The sequence below is a fragment of the Giraffa tippelskirchi genome, chromosome 5 (assembly GCF_054371585.1).
Source record: "Giraffa tippelskirchi isolate mGirTip1 chromosome 5, T2T-mGirTip1v1.2.pri, whole genome shotgun sequence".
In the NCBI taxonomy this organism is placed as follows: Eukaryota; Metazoa; Chordata; class Mammalia; order Artiodactyla; family Giraffidae; genus Giraffa; species Giraffa tippelskirchi.
In genome coordinates, this window is record NC_137279.1 from 4304520 (window position 1) to 4323569 (window position 19050).

At 40.2% G+C, this 19050-nt stretch overlaps 1 protein-coding gene across 39 annotated transcripts in view; it reads left to right on the forward strand.

Moving 5' to 3' along the window:
• DENND1B (DENN domain containing 1B) overlaps positions 1-19050 on the forward strand; it is a 363581-nt gene that overhangs the window by 76251 nt on the left and 268280 nt on the right. For 29 of the 39 annotated variants that reach the window (XR_014055160.1, XR_014055164.1, XR_014055163.1 and 26 more), the window contains one exon: positions 1024-1067. The exons of the other annotated variants lie outside the window; for them this stretch is intronic. Coding sequence is in view for 7 of the 29 variants with exons in the window: in XM_081495285.1 (XP_081351411.1) it covers positions 1024-1067 (44 nt within the window). In the remaining 22 variants the exon portion in view is untranslated. The remainder of the gene's footprint in view (positions 1-1023; positions 1068-19050) is intronic. 39 annotated transcript variants of the gene reach the window in all.

The window sequence follows — 19050 nt, forward strand, 5'->3', positions numbered from 1 at the left end:
TAGAGTCCACATATAGGTGATATCATACAGTATTTGTCTTTCTCTGTCTGACTTATTTTACTTAGCATAATACCCTCCAAGGCCATCCATGTTGCTGCAAAATCTCATTCTTTTTCCTGGCTGAGTAGTATTACAGTGTGTATGTGTGTCACATTGTGTGTGTGCGTGTGTGTGTACACATACACACCACATCTTATTTATCCACTCATCTGTTGACGGACAGTTAGGTTGCTTCCATATGCTGGCAATTGTAAATAGCGCTGCCGTGAACATTGGGGTTCGTGTATCTTTTCAGACTAGTGTTTTTGGATATTTACCCAGGAGTGGGGTTGCTAGGTCATTGGTAGCACTGCTCTTAGTTTTCTGAGGAACCTCCGTACTGTTTTCCATCGTGGCTATACCAGTCTCCATTCCTGTCAGTGGTGTGGGGCAATTCCCATTTCTCCACATCCTCGCCAACATTTGTTCTCTCTGGAGATGGCCATTCTGACAGGAGTGAGGCGATATCTCATTGTGGTTTTAGTTTGCATTTCTCTGATTCACGATGTTGAGCACCTTTTCATGTGTCTGTTGGCATGTCCTCTTTGGGAAAATGTCTATTTAAGATTTTAAGTGGCAATTGAAGGTGATTATTTTGGTCAAGTTTCTGTGGGCTGTAATATATTTAATTACATATTTACCACATTTATATGTTTTTCAAATTAAAACCAATATATTAAATGGAGTTAAATCTGAAAATTTATATTTTAGAATCTTAATGTCTAAGGTCTATAAATCAAAAATGAGTTGCTTTTGATTTGTAATAATTTGACCAAATTATTCATTTTATTATGCCTGTTCTAAAGGTCATTAAAACCCTTAAACTATCAAAATGTTTAATTTTGAACCTTATCAATTGTAAATATTTAAAGGAAAAATTTTAAATTATTTTTTAAAAGTATCTTTGACAATCTTAAGAGTATCTGACTGTTGCCGTGGCTGTGTTGTTTTCTCCGTGTAACACCCTGTCTCAATTGTTTACAGATCCGGAGGTGCTGTGGAAGTTCCCAGAGGACTTTGCAGACCAGGTTGGAACCACATCATTTTTAAAAAGCATTTAAAATTAAATATTGATGATTATTACTGCTGTTACTACTACTACTACTGTTACTGAAGCTACTGCTACATATGAATTACTATAAGTATTTTCTCTTGGTCAGCTCTGAGAATAAAAAGCCATGTATGTAGAGTACGTGGAAAATGTTTGGAAGTTGCCATCGAGATGGGTGATGAAGAGGCCCATCTTGAAGCTAATAGGAAGTGAATGTTCACAGTTTCTGTGTGTTTTTACACTTTTTTAATGTATCTGTGGAAAATATATTTAGAAACACTTAAACCATCAGGTCAGAAAGACCTGATGGTTGGGTTCTTTGAGGAATACCCTTCTGTCAGTAAAACAAAAGGGTGCTACTTAGCTCATTCTTAGCTCTCTAAGTAAGACATAAGAAGTAGTAACTGCTGTAACTAAGAGATCATTTCTGTCCTTGTTACAGTGATATTGGGATCATTAATATATATAAGTTGAACTGGTATTACTTCCTTATTTTAAAATGATTCTTATTTGTAGCTTTATTTTCTTAAAAAAAAACAGGAGACTTCAAAATAAATTTACTGTATTTGTATTTTAAGTGTAATCTTCTCTAGTTCCTTAAGTATTTATTGTGACCAAAACTGTGAATTCTTTCGACATGATGTGTGTAAATTAAAAAATCCTTATAGTTTATATTATGGATTTATCATTTTGAAGTGAATTATATGGGTAACCATACACATTTAAATTTTTACCCAAAAAACTACTCTTTCTGGAAATGTGATGAGCAGGTTCCTTTTTTTTTGTCTGCAAAGAAATGGGGTGAAACAATTTTTCACTGTTAAAATTATAACACTACAAGCTTAAGCATAAGTTAAGTTCACGGATAGGAATTTCATAATTTACAAAAATGAAAGCTGATAAAAGTATTCATTTTAAAGCAGTTCATTCAGAAATATGCAGACGTGATTTTGATGTGGAAGAATAATTTATAATGTGAAAATCAGTATCTAAGATTAGGAAATTTCACTGAAACAGTGAGTTAAATGAGCATGTTAAATATTAGTTAGATTGACTGTTGTTTCACATAGTAAGAGAGTATTTTCTCTTAATTTGTCTTTAGCATTTTGGAGAAAGAATAGACTTATATGTGTTTTAGGTATGTAAGTCCGTACAGTGAAGACAGGATTTGTACATATGAGGCTTCCTTGGGTTTGTTTCTCAGTAATGGGAAGTTTCTTCCCTCGGATCTGCCTTTAATGCAGGAGTTCAGTTCAGTTCAGTTCAATTGCTCAGTCGTATCCGACTCTTTGCGACCCCATGGACTGCAGCTCGCCAGGCTTCCCTGTTCATCACCAACTCCTGGAGCTTGCTCAACCTCATGTCCATTGAGTTGGTGATGCCATCCAACCATCTTATCCTCCGTCGTCCCCTTCTCCTCCTGCCTTCAATCTTTCCCAGCATCAGGGTCTCTTCCAGTGAGTCAGTTCTTCACATCAGGTGGCCAAAGGATTGGAGTTTCAGCTTTAGCATCAGTCCTTCCAATAAATATTCAGGACTGATTTCCTTTAGGATGGACTGGTTGGATCTCCTTGTAGCCCAAGGGACTCTGAAGAGTCTTCTCCAACACTACAGTTCAAAAGCATCGGTTCTTTTGGTGCTCAGCCTTCTTTATAGTCCAGCTCTCAGATCCATACTTGACTACGGGTAAAACCATAGCTTTGACTAGGCAGACCTTTGTTGGCAAAGTAATGTCTCTGCTTTTTAATATGCTGTCTAGGTTTGTCTTAGCTATGTAGGAGACCTGGGTTCGATTCCTGGGTGGGGAAGATCTGGAGAAGGAAATGGCCAGCTACTCCAGTATTGCCTGGAGAATCCCATGGACAGAGGAGCCTGGCGGGCTGTTGTCCGTGGGGTCACAAGACTCGGACACGGCAGCACTAAACCACCGCAGTGGGGAGTTAGAGCCTTGCCGTGTCATTTTACTGTGGTAAATCCTGTTTCTCTCTTGTTCTTTCTAGTTCTCCTTCGTCTCACCTCCTGTCCAGATTCTTTTTTTCCTTGTAATTTCAAACTCTTAAAACTGCCCCTGAGAATTCCTAGGGCATCTGAAGTCTCCTCACTTTGGGTTCCCCTAAGTGATGGCGCGCTTGTCGAGTTCCCCTACAGTAAATTCTGCAGTGAGACAGACCGTTGCTGTTCCTCTTTGTGACGGATAAGCTGGTGATAGGAATGTCTTAGCTGTTGCTTTGTTTCCCACATCTGTGAGGTCAGGCGAACATTAATAAGCCCTCACGTACTTAGTGAAACACAGAAGCATTTGACCACATAAAGTTGATGAGCGTTCATAACCCCCAGGATTTCAGGACATAGCAGTTCTTGTAGACTTTTTGAAAGGAGCTTTAGATAGTATTTTGTCTAACTACTTCACTTTATATCTAAAGAAACCACACTTCATGTGGGGATCCAGCCACAGTCTGTGAAGAATGGTTTTGAAATATGCTTTTTGGTGAATATTCTGAATACTACAGATGACCTGTGGCGCTAGTGGTAAAGAACCTGCCCACCAATGCAGGAGATGTAAGAGACATGGTATTGATCCGTGGGTCAGGAAGATTCCCTAGAGAAGGGCAAGGCAACCCCCTCCAGGATTCTTGCCTGGAGAATCCCATGGACAGAGGAGCCTGGTTGGCTACAGTCCGTAGGTTAACAAAGAGTCAGGCACGACAGGAGCAACTTAGCGCAGCACACAGCGCTCTGTGTTTCTCGTTGTTTTTGTCTTTTCCTGGTTTCGTATATGGGTTGTCCACTTCTTCCTAAACAGCCTTTTCCCTGGGTCTGAGATGCTTCAGTAAGAATAATTCCTTTTAAAAAAGATCTTTGTTTAGCTCTTACCGTGTACTAGGCACTGTGCTAGGTGCTTATGTGCGTAATTGATTTTATCTTCATATCCTTCCAGCACTGTTAGGAGATAGTATCAGCCCTGAAACTGAGACTTAAGTAAGAAACTGAGCTGATCACACTCTGCTTACAGAAGAGGCAGAGCTAAGGCTTGAGGGCGAGTTTGTCTAACTCAGAAGCATGTGCTATTAACAAGTAAGGTATATTATTATCTCTGCTTGGAATGCTGACGCAAAGCCTACTTGCTTATTTTAGTTCTTTTTTTAAAAAAGTTTAGTATATAAAGTTTCCTATCCCCCAGTATCTTTATAATTGAAAAGCAGTGTGTTTTTTAATCCACAGAAGTAATATCAATTCATTTACTCCTTTGGTAATACCTCATGGAGCTCTTCATCCATCATAGGCATTTGTTTATTATATGGAAAATAATAAGCCAATTTTGATTTGGTTTCCTTCCTTTGGCAATAGAAGGAACCGATGAGACAACTCAAATCACACTTCAAGAGGAGTTATAATCGATTTGATTTTAGTTGTTTTTTTTTACAGTGGAGAATTTTGTGTAAGGAGAGCGGGAGATGAAACTACAAACATGAATTGGGCTGGGTCTTGGCAACAATTAAAGGCCTTGCTGAGGCCCTTCCAACGGACTTAAGGAGAGTGTGATATAACAAAATGAGTATGTTAGGAATATTAATTTGGAAAAGATTTCAGTATGGATTGGTCGTGGGAGAAACTGAAAGCAAGGAAGTAAGTGACTTTGCAGGAGACTAGCTGAGCAGTAACGAGGATCTGAAAGAGCTGGTTACGTTAGGAATGAAAAAGAGGAGGAACGTGTTGACTCTGAAGTAAATCGACTGCCAGATGTTTCTATAGCAAAGGTGGGTTTCTTTGGCGTCCGCAGCGAGTTCCGTCTTGGGGTCTGCAGCGTGAGCCCTGTGCAAGTCCCACAGGGCAGGCGAAGAAGTCTTCTATAAGCAGAGACAGGAAGTGGGGAGGGCCGTGGAGACCAAGAGGCTGTGGCCTTGCATTGGCTGAGTCCTTGCCGAGGGAAGCGGAGCCGGTCTTCTTCCTACTGGGCTCTGTTAGGGTCCCAGGGCCTGAAGCTCCCCCTTCTGGTCACCCCACTCTCTTTAGTTCAGGCTTCTGTTTATTAAGTTTTTGCCGGCAGCCTGCACGCAGATGTGTTCTGGGCTGCATGAGGTAGAGAAGAGTAATGAGAGTAATGAGCATTTTGGCACTTCAAGAAATGTTGAATTATCTTCCATGCAAGTGGAGGGGACTTTGGGGATTTGGGGAAAATGGAGTTGTGCACCCGTAGGAGATGAAAAGGTGTAAATGAATTAGAGGATTTACAGACAGATTTAGTCAATGTCAGTGTTATGTCTTGCAAATGCATTGAGGACGGTGGCTGAGAAGATGGATGCAGAAGAAATCCTGCCCTCCCTGCTGCAGGTGATAGCAGCATCTCCTGTTATATTCTGGAGACGTTCACCACTTCTGGATGAAATGAGTAATTTTGTCTCTTTTTGCTGCTGTCAAGCTGAGCTCTCCGTTGCTCTTATATGCCCGTTGTTCACATTTACACTTAATAGCTTGATGCTATTTTTCGCAATACTTGACTTTTCACCTGTACTTTCTGCTCGTCATTTTCATGGCTCACGTTTCTGTATCTCTGCTGTTTTCATGTACCGTTGGCCTCGTAAGGCCATGGCTGGTCTGTATTTCTTGAGTAAGAGGACTCAGTCTTTGTGAGCGAAATGTACCTTTGGAGAATGGTCAGAAATAAAATCTCAAACATGCTGGCCTCAGGTCTGTGTTTGAGTCATGGCTTTGTACTTACAGATTATATGAAGTGTTGCTTTTGGCAAGAGTTTTTATCTCTCTTAATTCCTCATTTGCAAAATAGGGCTGATTCTACTGATCTGACAAAATGAGGATAAGAATGAAGTCTATGAAGCGTAGTACCTGGCACATGGAAAACACTCCATGAATGGGAGCCAGCAGTTTTATTATTATATTGTAAGGCCATGAATGTTTATCAAGTTATGATGAGGACCAGATAGAACTGCTGTATGTAGAATGTTGTTTTTATAGTTTGATAACTAGTTTGAGAATTTTGCTGCTTTATAGACCTTCAGGAAGATTTATAGTGTCAAGTAGGAAGAAATTTTTCCTCTGCCCTTCTAGGCTCTCCGGATTGGTCTTAGAATTAAACTGACATCAAACAGATGAACAGGAGACAAGCAAACAAAAGTTTAATAATGTACACATGGGAGAGGGGCTGCCCTGGTGGCTCAGAGGTAAAGAACCCACCTGCCAACGCAGGAGACGCGGGTTCAATCCCTGGGTCGGGAAGATCCCCTGGAGGAGGAACTGGCAACCCACTCCAGTATTCTTGCCTGGAGAATCCTGTGGGCAGAGGAGCCTGGCGGGCTTTGGTCCAGGGGGTCGCAAAAGAGTGGGACCTGACTTAGCAACTGAACGACAACATATGGGAGAGACTCGGGAAAACTGGGAACTTGCCAGAATAGCTGAAGCCTTCTCCTCAAATACCATGTTCAGCTAAAGACAGGAGAGGATGTCTGGGGTAGTGGTCTGTGAACTTGGAGGGGAGAAAAGCAATTCCCGTGGAGACGAAAAAGCAGGTGTCTGGTGCACAGATGTTTGCTGGGCCTGCAGAGAGCCGGGGATGCAGCGTAACTCTGGTCTCCAGCCTAGTTCCCACCACCTACCCCACCCCCGCACCTGGCCCGTGTTCACAGAGATCTCTGGTGATAGTTCTATTCTGGGAACAGGCCCTCTGTCTAAATTCCTTTAGGCAGTTATGGGGGAGGGAGCAAGGCCCACTTCCTCAGTCTCAATTTCTTAAAAATTAATCAGCCCGAATAAATCGTCCTGCCAGAGAGACACATTTTGTGGTGGCAGATATTGCTTCCCGGCAGTAACACGAGGGATGCTTTCAGGACGCCTCCCAGCAGAAGTCCTAAGACCACGGAGCCATCATCTTTTAGTGACGGCCGACACATAGACAGCACTAGGTGTCTTTCCGTACTTTTTAGATAGGGAAAGTGACATTTTGGGGAGCTGACCCCAGGCCGTGTTTCTGCCTCGCCTTTAACTCTTCCCTCACGCAGTACTTGGTTTCCTGTTGGCACACACACTGCAGGGCTTTGATTCTGGGCTGTCTCTTACGTTTCAGATGCCCTTTTCCATTTCTCTTAAGTACTTCCTTCATAATACAGCTTAGATGTTTCCTCCGCTGTGATACATTGAAGCATTCTTCCTGTTCGTGTTCCACAGTCATCTTTGCCTTTCCCGGTTGCTCAGTGGTAACGAATCCGCCTGCAGTGTGAGAGACACAGCAGACGTGGGTTCCATCCCGGGCTCAGAGGATCCCTTGGAGGAGCATATGGCAGTCCACTCCAGGATTCTTGCCTGGGCAAATCCTGTGGACAGAGGAGCCTGGCGGTCACAGTCCACAGGGTCACAAAGAGTTGGAAACGGCTGAGCACAGCCACGGTCATTTTTGTATCACTGTGTTTCCCATGTTACCTGATGTGGAGGAATTGTTCTTGTGTGTCTTACCCCAGAGGGTGCTCCCACTGAAGCCGCTTTCCCCAGCAGGGACTTTATATATTACGTGTTGACCTGTGTTTCCCCCACTCAGCTGCTCTAAGCAGTGTGTCACCAAAGCCTATCGCTTGTGCCTCTTTTATGTCTTGTAAATCTGTCTTAACGCCTTCTCAGTTCCTTTCCTTAATTCACATCCTCCTAACTCTTCTTTTCACCTCTGTTTTTGTCCCTATTTAATATACTCTCCTCTGAAATGTCACCCTCCCATAAATTATTGTTTATGCGCAGAAAGCGTGTCCTAGGGGTCATCACTTACTGAACTCACTGGGCAGCCTGTGGGTCTCTCGCCGCCGTTGTTTCATTGTTTTGAAGCATGTCTGATGCTTCTGTTTCATGGTTTCGTTGCTCAGTTAGCCTGCTTGGTTTTGTGGTTAAGCAAACCTGCCTTCTTGAGTGATCATAAACTTTCAGGGGTCCCCGAAAGTCCCCTAATGGGATTCCCGAGCTAACTGATTATCCTACTCTGTCCCTGTCTCTGACAGCATACTGCCACTGGGCCTTACAGTGTGCTGGGCAGTTTTCTAACTGCTTTACCTGTCCTCATAATACCCTGTGAGCCTGAGGGGCTGTGGTAATTCCCACTTTACAGATGAGGAAGCAGAACTGATATGGCAGGAGTCACACAGCTGGAAAGTAGCAGAGTCATTATTCTAAGGCGGTGTGACTGCAGAGCCTGCTGACCTGAAGGCTTGTTAAACCGGGTTCTCCCCACTAACACCTTCAAGGTGAAGTCCAGCCCTCTTACCAGGATCAAGCCCTTGCTCAGGGCCTCTGCCTCCATCTGAAGCCTCTTCCTGCTCTGCCTCCCTCCCCGTTTCCCTAGTAAGGCAGTGGCCTGCCTTTCGCAGCAGACGTTTGTTTCCTTTACGTGTTAATCCCAGCCATCCATCTACAGTCTCTCCTTGAACGTGGGAGTCCTTCGGCCTGAGAGGCCCGTCTCCTGTTTGCTCTCTCCTTGCCTGTGTTTCTGGTCTCGGCTCAGAGGTCGTATCCACCGAGGAGCCCTCTGTGTCGCTTGCCTGGATTGGATGCACCTCCTTTGAGTTTCCACAGCATTTTGTGTTTCCCGTGATGCTTACTAGATCTGTCACTTCCTTACTTCCTGTTTACTCCATTAGGCCAGAGGTTTCTGAGACTAGTATTAAAGAATATTTTTAATAGAGGGTATAATCATAAAAAGTGAAAGTGAAAGTCGCTCAGTCGTGTCCCACTCTTAGGGACCCTGTGGACTGTAGCCTGCCAGACTCCTTTGTTCGTGGGATTCTCCAGGCAGGAATACTGGATTGGGTTGCCATGCCCTCCTCCAGGGGATCTTCCCGACCCAGGGATTGAACCCCGGGCTTCCCAGGCGATGCAGTGGTAAAGACTCCGCCAGTGCAGGAGACACAGGAGACGTGGGCTCGATCCCTGGGTTGGGAAGATCCCCCTAGAGTGAGAAATGGCACCCACTTCAGTATTCTTGCCTGGAAAATTCCATGGACAGAGGAGCCTGGCGAGCTATAAAATCCACGGGGTCTCTATGAGTCGGACACAACTGAGCATGCACCCGTGCTCCTGCAGGCAGATTCTTTACCATCTGAGCCACCAGGGAGGCCCCTCCATCAGTATAGTTAACCTTTATTCCTTCAGAGTGCCTTGACGTGGCTGGTTAAACAAGCATTTTCTCAAATAGGTACTTTAAGTATGGCCTTGGTTGTATAGTCAGTGTTTCCAGTTGTATCCTGGGTAAAATGAGTGACAGATTTTTATTAAACTTATGCAGATAACAGTATTGCCATGAAAATTAAAGGGACCTGGTAAGAGTTTCTGAATTGAGGGAGGGAAGGAATCAGTGAGAACTAGATGTAATTTAAAAATTATATTTCTGTTCACAGAAGCAGAGTTTACAGAATGGTTGTGGGTTACAGACAACTTAGGAAGAAGGCAAGGGCTTCCATATAAATGTCCAGAAAATAGAACATTTCGCAACAGCATCAAATATATTTCAAACAATGAAATTTCCTGCGTTAGTTTATTCAGTGCAATGCAGTAAATTATTGTTCTGCTGGTTATTGACTCAGCAGTTTCATGAAACGTAGTGCTTCTTGACTAAAAAGAGTCTTGGAGATCCTGACTCAGTCCAGTGGAATGGCCTGAGCATTGTCAGTTCAAAAACCTGCACCCGTAAATCTGTTCTTTGAAGTGTCAGTGGTTGGAGGTACCTGAGATGACCACTTCCTCTAAGCTCCGAGACTGACCTTTGTTGAAGACAAATTCTGTCCTATAGCTTCTAACAGTCTTCAGGGTATCAGAAACAAAAGTAAAGCATCTGTGGACGACAGAAACTTAATGGGCTGTGGTTAATTTATTAATGATTATGCTCAAAAGTGAAATGCCTGTTAAGGGTTCATCATAAAAATAAAACATGGAAAAGGGAATTTGCTTGTTTCTTTTGTATGGAAATGAAGATAATAAAACCATTAAAAAAAAGGTTTTAGACAGAATGTGTGTAAGAACAATGTGCAAGCCTGTTTTCTGAGGAGCCAGTTCAAGTTATGTCTGATTTATGAAAATGGGTGAACAGAATTTTTATAGAGGAAAGATCTTGAGAATGTAACATGCAGAAATCCTGAGGCATGATATAATGAGAGTATACTCAGAGTATCAAATAAAGAGATGGAGTAGATCTGAAGGAGGGCTCAGACAAACACATTTTTGTACAACTTAAAGGTTACGTTAAGTGCATATCTAGCTGGGAACCACTGGCTTAGGAGAGTCAAGGGATTTAAAATAGAGAAGGAAGGTTATGTCCAGGTGAACATTCTAAATAACAACTGAAACTAGATCTCGTAATATTTCGTTACTGTTGCCTCGTATCACCAGGCAAAGCACTGCTGGGAGTCTGGTGAGTGTAGGAGAATTCAGCAGAACTATTTTATAAGAGATTTGACCCTTGTTCTCCTGAAGAGTAAAACATATTCCGGAGACCAAGGGTGTTGGCATGTCTCTAGAAACTTCCCATAAAGCGTGTGATTTCTGAGATATTTCATACTCAAAAAATTTACATGTACAGATTTAACCTGAGCAGGCTAAGGGTCTCTTCTGATTGGCCAGCTTTCTGTATACTAATAATTCTATTAAACCACCCTTACGATAATAATATATCAAACAAGCCAAATTACTTCCTAGCGTCTCATTTTATAAGAGTACACATCCTTGTGATTTTGAGGGAGCCTCTAGGAAATCCCCCAGATAGTTTTAGTTATAAAACAGATCCTGCAGGTTTTTGATTTTTTCCTGTATTCAGAATCTGAGTTTGGGAAGGCATGATTTAAAAAGTTGTTAAAAGATTTGGATATTTGACTACGATTGGGTTCAGAGGTGCCTAAGAAGCAAGCATTTGATTATCTGTTTAATCAAAGTGACAATAAAATATTTAAAAGTAAATATAGGCAGTAACATGATTGAATGTGTATATTGAACGTGGATTGAATGTTCCTCTTTCATAAGTGAGGAACTTTCGTTACCCTCCTCCCCACGCTTGAATAATAGAAGATGTAATAAAGTCGTTATCAAGCACGGAGAGTTATTCTGCAGAGACCCAGAGTTTTGACTGTCCCAGAGGCACATGGAGCTAAGAGGAACCTTTCCTGGTGTAGGTAGAGGGTGAATCAGGAGTCCAGGAGGCAGAGGGTGAATCAGGAGTCCAGGAGGCAGAGGGTGAATCAGGAGTCCAGGGGAGCAAGCCCATGAAAACTGAGAGAACTTCAACAATTTTCACAGCTTCCTTCCAGAGTCAGGAATTACCAGGCATTTTAAGCTTTATTCATTGTGCTCTGTCCTATTCAAGAACAAACTGATACTTACTTAAAAGACACATCTCGGAGATCTGCAAGGTCAAACTAATTTCGTTATCGTCTTTATGACCATCACATTTGTGTTATGTGTGTTAACATGCAGTGCATTCATGATTGCTGTCATCAAATGAATCCACATGTCTTGTAAAAATTTACCAGTTTTAATTTCTAACATATTACATTTCAGCAGTTATCACATAAACACTAGCTCATCACAGTCCTCATTAAGTCCCAAGAATATAAAAAGCCCAAGAATCACTGTTTAGGATAAAACTGTTTTTTGAAAACAAAAACATATCCACGGTTGTATTTATCTGACACTATTGTTCATCGTGTAGTCTTAGCCACTCATATTAATTATAACTTTTCACCTGAACAAGCAACTTCTGTTTCACAGAAAATGGGAGACAAGGCACTTGGAGGGGGGGACGTGGATGATTGAGCACCTGGTGTCCTGCACAAGCGTCTTAGCAGACGGCCAGACTCGGGGCCCATGTACCACTTTCTGCAGTCCCACACCTCCCTTCTGCCTCGCTGTGTAGTAGCCAAAGTGAACACATTCATTAACATGACCCAAAGGTGTAGCCTTTTCACAGCACACAGAAATGAGAAGTATATAGACTTGAATGTGCTTAGTGGTCAGTGTTTTTGGTATTTTAGAAATTATCTGGGGTTTTAATACATTATTGTTGTGCATGGTCAGTCATGTCTGACTCTCTCTGACCCCATGGACTGTAGCCCCCCAGGCTTCTCTGTCCATGAAATTCTCCAGGCAAGAATCCTGGAGTGGGTGCCATTTCCTCCTCCAGGGCATCTTCCCAACCCAGGGGTCCAACCCTCGTTTTGTGCAACTCCTGTATTGGCAGGTGGATTCTTTACTACTGAATCACCGGGGAAGCCCCTATAATACAATGTATAGTATAATGAGTATTTATTAACTAATTCAATATCAGTTTAATGTTTTGGTTACTGCAACAGGTTTGAAATTGTTTCAGCAGATATATTACAAACTATAGTTACTATTTAAATAAAGCTTGCCAGAATAATGATACAATTTGGTTGAACATTTACGTCTTCTGTAGCCATGAGCAATATGCCATGTTAGCTAATTTACTCAGTAAGCCTGTATGCATTTGGGAAGAGCAAACTGAGATAGAATGAATGTGTGCTTATGTTTTAATTAACATTGATAAGTCAGAAGTCGCAGCTATGTATACTAAAGTAAAATGATGAAACTAGATGTTTGCTGAGGATTTTCCTTAATTATGTGAATCTGAATTCACTATAAATTTTCTGGAAGTCTAGCACATTTGAAGTATTAGAAGTTCAATTTCCTTATTTTATAGGACTTTGAGGAATAATCATTTTATGCACATTTCTTTGTATAAGCCAATCAGAGTAAAGCTGCTGTAATTTATTTAACATTTTTGTAAAGGACTCTATATTTTAGAGCAGTTAAAGTTCACATCAAAATGGAGAGAAATGTGCCGTGAGTTCTCGTTTACCCTCTGCACCCACGTTTGCGCAGCCCCTTGCTTTATCGATACCTCTACCAGATGGTGCGTTATTTACCAAGAATGAACCTACACTGAGACATAACGGCCCAGAGTCCATAGTTTACCTTAAGGTTCACTCTTGACATTGTACAGTCTGTGGGTTTAGACAGAGGTACGATGACACAGCCATCATTATAATATCACGTGGGTATTTTCAGTGTCCTAAACACTCTCTGTGCTCTGCCTGGCTGTCTCTGCCTGCCATCCCAGCCCTGGCACCCATTCATCTTCCTATCGTCTCCATTTGTCTCCATCAGTCGCTAAGCCGCGTCTGACTCTTTGCAACCCCAGGAACTGCAGTACTCCAGGCTCCTCTGTCCTTCACCGTCTCCCAGAGTTTGCTCAAATTTGTGTCCATTGAGTTGGTGATGCCATCCAACCATCTCATCCTCTGCCACCCCTTTCTCCTTTTACCATCAGTCTTTCCTAGCATCAGGGTCTTTTCCAGTGAGTTGGCTCTTTGCATCAGGTGGCCAAAGTATTGGAGCTTCAGCATCAGTCCTTCCAATGAATATTCAGAGTTGATTTCCTTTAGGAATGACTGTTTTGATTTTCTTGCTGTTCAAGGAACTCTCAAGAATCTTCTCCAGCACCACAGTTCAGAAGCATCAATTCTTTGGTGCTCAGCCTTCCTATGGTCCAACTCTCATATCCGTACATGCCTACTGGAAAAATCATAGCTTTTATTATTGTTTCTATAGTTATTGCCTTTTCCAGAATATCATAGTTGAAATCACAGTGTATATAATCTTCTCAGATTGCCCCTTTCACTTAGTAATACGCATTTAAGGCTTTTCCATGTCTTAGTATAGCTTGGTAGCTTATTTCTTTTTAGTGCTGAAAAATATTCCATTGTCTGTAAGTATCACAGTTTATCCATTTATCTACAGAAGGATATTTTAATTGCTGCCAAGTTTTGGCAATTGTGAATAAAGCTGCTATAAACATCCATATTTTGGAGTTTAAATTGTGAGACTTCATAGTCTAGTTTATTGACACTTTCCAGAGGTATTCTCCAGAGGTGTTTCACACTAACTCAATTAAAAGACTTTTCTGGATTATATGCATGTAGATTCATAGACATGAGAAATTTTGGTGATATTTTTAGGTGTATTTTACATAGTGAAAAGATAATATAGATGTGTAAGAAACTGAAAGACATATTATTAAAAGTAATGCTTTATTTTATGAGGCCTTTTAGTTGTGTTTTTGGTTGTTACTTTTATGATATCAGAGGTGAAAATTTTGCCAAATATTGAACAAGTTACTTAACCTAAGCAGTTAGCATGTACCTAAAGCTGCCTGAAAATTACTCATAGAATACTTTTTTTTTGGCAAGGCACTGGTCTGGCAACATGAGGCTGTAAACAGAAAGACATGTGGTCCTTGCCTTCCAGAAGTCCTGTTCGTGGGGAGGAAGACTGGTTTGGGAATCAAAAGTGAACTAATACTGTGTTTCTGCTTTGAATGTATGACCTGAAGGAAATCACTTTTACTCCTTGAAGTGCAGTTTTCTCCTCTGTTAAGTGGGGGATGCAGTTTTCTCCTCTGTTACTGGTTGTCTTTTACAGTATTTGCTTCTACATACGATTGCAACAGGGGGCTTGCCAAGTCGTGCTAGTGGTAAAGAACCAGCCTGCCAGTGCAGGAGATGTAAGAGACAAGGGTAAAATCCCTGAGTCAGGAAGACACCCTGGAGGAGGGCATGGCAACCCACTCCAGTATTCTTGCCTAGAGAATCCCATGGACAGAGGAGCCTGGTGAGCTACAGTTCACGGAGTCACAAAGAGTCAGACACTACTGAAACGACTTAGCATGCACACATGCATAATGTGTATTACACATGGGCTTCCTCGATGGCTCTGCATGTAAACAATCTGCCTGTAATGTAGGAAACACAGGTTCGATCTCTGTGGGGAAGATCTCCTCGAGGAGGAAATGGCAACCCACTTCTATATTCTTGCCTGGAGAATCCCATGGTCAGAGGAGCCTGGCGGGCTACAGTCCATGGGGTCGCAAAGAGTCGGACATGACTGAAGTGACTTAGCACCCATGCATGGTTGCAACAGAAACACAGGTGTAGTATGTGTCATGAGAATTACTGCCAATGAAATGTGAAAGTCCTGGGAAGGAAGACATCGCACATTTACACAAGCCGAGAAGGGGAGTAGTTAGCGAGGAAGGAGAAGTGTGGTGAGTTTAGACTGATTTTGCTGCTGGTGGCAATATTCAGTGTACTTTTATTTTCTAGGATTAAAAGGCTTGAGGAGGGAAGACCATGTTTCTATAAACAGGATAGCCAGAAGCCACTTAAAAAGAAAGATGGAAGATAGTAGCTGGAACTAATTCTACAGCAAGACTAAGCAGAGATGGCAAGATGACAAACACTGCCTAAACACACACTGTGCATTATTTTTTTTTTCTGGTATGAGATAAATAAAGATAAGTCTAAGAAGTTGCCAGCTCAGAAGGACCTCATAGTCCAGTTGGGGAGACACAGGCAGTTAATCACCGTGTACTGCGTGTGTTGGAATACAGAACAGGCTGTTGGGGGCGTCAGAGCCGCAAGTGTGACGTGGCCGTGGTGGGGTGTGCCCTTCTCTTTAGGATGAGCAGAAAGAAGGAAGACCTGGCAGGGGCTGGTTGTCTGGACTTCAATAAGGTTTGAATAAAGGTATTCTGAATGACTAGGTGAATAAATCAAAGAAAGTTGAATAAATTCATTATAGATTATTTTAACCTTCTTAGAAAGATGGGAGCAAAATCATCTACTAAGCAGAATAGCTGTACGAGGGTGTGGGATATTAAATTTAGAAGGATTTCAGACTGGTGTTTTTGACAAGTACAATAGGAATTCATCAAGCTGCGAATGAAAAGATGGGGCCCAGAGGAAGGGTTTAGTAGGTCTTCCACTGTTTGTTCATGACCTGACTCGTGTGTTCCTTCTCTTCCTCTCAGATTTATTGAAGGTTAAAAAAAAATTAAGAATGTCTATATATTGACACACTAGTATGTGCTCCCGTGCTATGTGAAAAACACGTTGCACTGGAAATGCATTGAGAAACGTGCACATATTACATAATTAATTTTAGTTGCAATAATAAATACCACTAATTAAGCAAATCTTGGGAGAAACTAATTAAGAAAACTTGGTAGAATTCAAACTGGAAACACTTTAAATTATAATTCTGAATGAATTATAATTCTGAGTGAACGCTTTGAATTATAATTGAGTGAAAAGTAGTAGGAAACTATTACACCGTAATGAAAGAACATTTTAAATCTTACCCTTCAGCTGCATCTTCGTAAGTCTTTTGTAGTTGTAGGTAACTAGCTAGTTAGCTGATTCCAAACCAAATATACTCAGCACCGTATACAATTTTCTTTTCATGTTCAACAACATGTAGTGCTTGGTCGTGTGTTTTAGGAAGAGTGCTTGTTCTTTATTAAGAGAAACCTTTTACACGTTTGTCATTTCAAAAAAGTATTTCTTTTGATAACTTTAAGGGGATTTGATCAGAATAAATAAAGTCTTTCATGACTTGAAATTGAGTTAAATTGGTAACTGGATGTTTTATAACTTTGCTCCTTGCATTGGTCATAAAATTGAAATTATTTGGAAATAATCTACTAAATCTAAATACTTTCAAAGTATTTAAATAATTACAGATATTTTTAAAAATTGGACTTTTTATTTTTGCTTGTTCGGATTTGATTCTGTCATTTTAAACTGCCAGTTGATTATATCAGGTGCAGAAGAAAATTAATTAATTGCCTTTTGTACCAACTATTGTTTTTCAAATGGGAAAAAAAAATGAATTGTTTTGAGCCAGTTTTTGATGTATGATGGTTAATTTTTATTTCACTACCCCTATGAATATGTACCTTATATATGGAGACATGTTTCTGAGACAGATTGATTATTTTTTAATTTTTAATGAAATTAAATCTTAAACAGGGAAATGGTGGCTAATTTAAGAAAATTATAATCATCTCATGACTGTATTGTTTGTTTCATATTCCAATTTATCAGTTATATATCTCAATAACCCTAAAATATAAATTATCTTATAATTTGCTTTGTAGATAACGGTATATACATTTTTTGTACATTCTTGTGTCAAAAAAAAAAGAATCATATTGAAACAGGTGCAAGCTTGTGGAAAGGCGCTTAAAAGTAAACCCAAGATCATCATCACTTTGCCTTTCTCTCTTTCTTCATAAAGGCAAGATTTGTTTCTTTTGTAAATGCAGAACTAGAGAGCTCACGGTCAGATGTGATCACGTTTTTATTTTACCTGCATTCTTATATTTTCTCCTGTTAAAATTTTAAAATGTTACTGCAAACAGGGAAACTAATTTGGAAAAACATAGTAATGTTTTAGAAATTTTGCTTTAGAGCAGAGGTATTTATGGGAAAACAGAACTATGTAATCTGGCAAACTCCTATTGAAAAGAATATTTTTGCATACATTCTAGATAATAAAATTTGAAAGCCCCTAAAAAAATGACCTTATTTTTCTGCTGAATGTTGTTATTCTCATGAGCTCTTGGAGGTGAGGGGCTTTACCCTTATTTTTATAGCCATGAAATTATTATATTCTAACTCTGCACATAATTCAGACCAATCCTGGAAGGTCTGGCATTGCTCAGCACCCTACAGAAATTAAATAATAATGGATGATGCAGAATGAAAAAGATAAATGTGGTTCACAAGAACTTACTTTTTATGGAACTTTAAACATTTGACAAAAGTCAGTGTGGAACATAGTCCTTGTAAGAGTTCTGAAGCTTTGAGAGAAATAGTTAAAAAATAATTTTTTTCAAGGTAACATGACATAGGCTGATGAATCAAAGCAATTCTGAAATCAGGAGGAAAAAAAAAAGTTAAATTTAAGTATAGGGGAAGGAAAATCTCTCTACCAGTCCAGAATGGTACATTTCACATTTTTCTTTATCTTTTAGCTTAAAGAGAAGTTAAAATTAGTTAACTGTGAAACAAAGAATGTAAAGAAGAGTAGCATGTTTTCAGATGTTACTTGAAGAAATTGAAATCTTTCAAATTGACATTAAGTCAATATTAATTTGCATAGAATATGTTACTTTGAAATAATCATAATAACTGTATGCTCCATAAGAATGCCTTTCAGGGATATTTCTTTTTTAGGAATAGGTGTAACTTGAGTGAAACTTGTGGTTCGTAAGAATCAGTAACTGACTATAAGTTGCCACCTTACCTTTTTGTTTGGTTATTTCTGTTTTTCCCTCCTCTCTTAGTACATTATTAATAGATAAGCACTATTAAAGTAATATTGCCAGGTTTCTACTAATGTTTAAAATTTAAGCCTGAAATAGAATTGAGAATAAGTAGATATGAAGGCAATTCACAATGAAAAATTTGAAGATTAAAAAATATCCTCTTATTAGCTGAAAACATTGAACTTGATCAACATATGGTACCAGCTAGCCTCATCTCCACCCGTTCTTTTGTTATCTTGTTATTGTTGTAAGGCTTAATGACAGTTGTAAGCCATAGTTCTGGATGTGGGGGTTAGTCCACCCTGGGGAGAAGAGGAGGAAACAGCAGTGTGGATTATGGAAATATGGATTGATCTAAAAAGAGACCCCTTGTAAAAGAACGGGACTCAAAGGAAAGCTAGGGAAGACTGAAGAAAAGATGATGGAATATGATGTGAAAATGATCATTTCAAATCTTTCCTTTCATTCCCAGCTGCTGTGTTTTGGAGAAAAGGAATGCATTTTTATGTTAAGGGGGAGCTAAAAGAGGCCAGATGAATGGTATTATTTATTAGATATATTTTCATTTTGAGCGAGATAAATTATGTGCATTTTAATAGACTTTGCATATGTTAGAGTTCTTAAATCTTACAGATGTAATGTTAGGTGTGATACTTCATAGAAATATTTCAAGTAAAGTAAAATATTTGATTAACGTTTGGCCTAATTTAAATAGACCTAATTGCAAAAATTAATGATTGTTATATATTAAGTATTTTGACTAAATGTGATGGTGAATATTATATTTAAAATATGG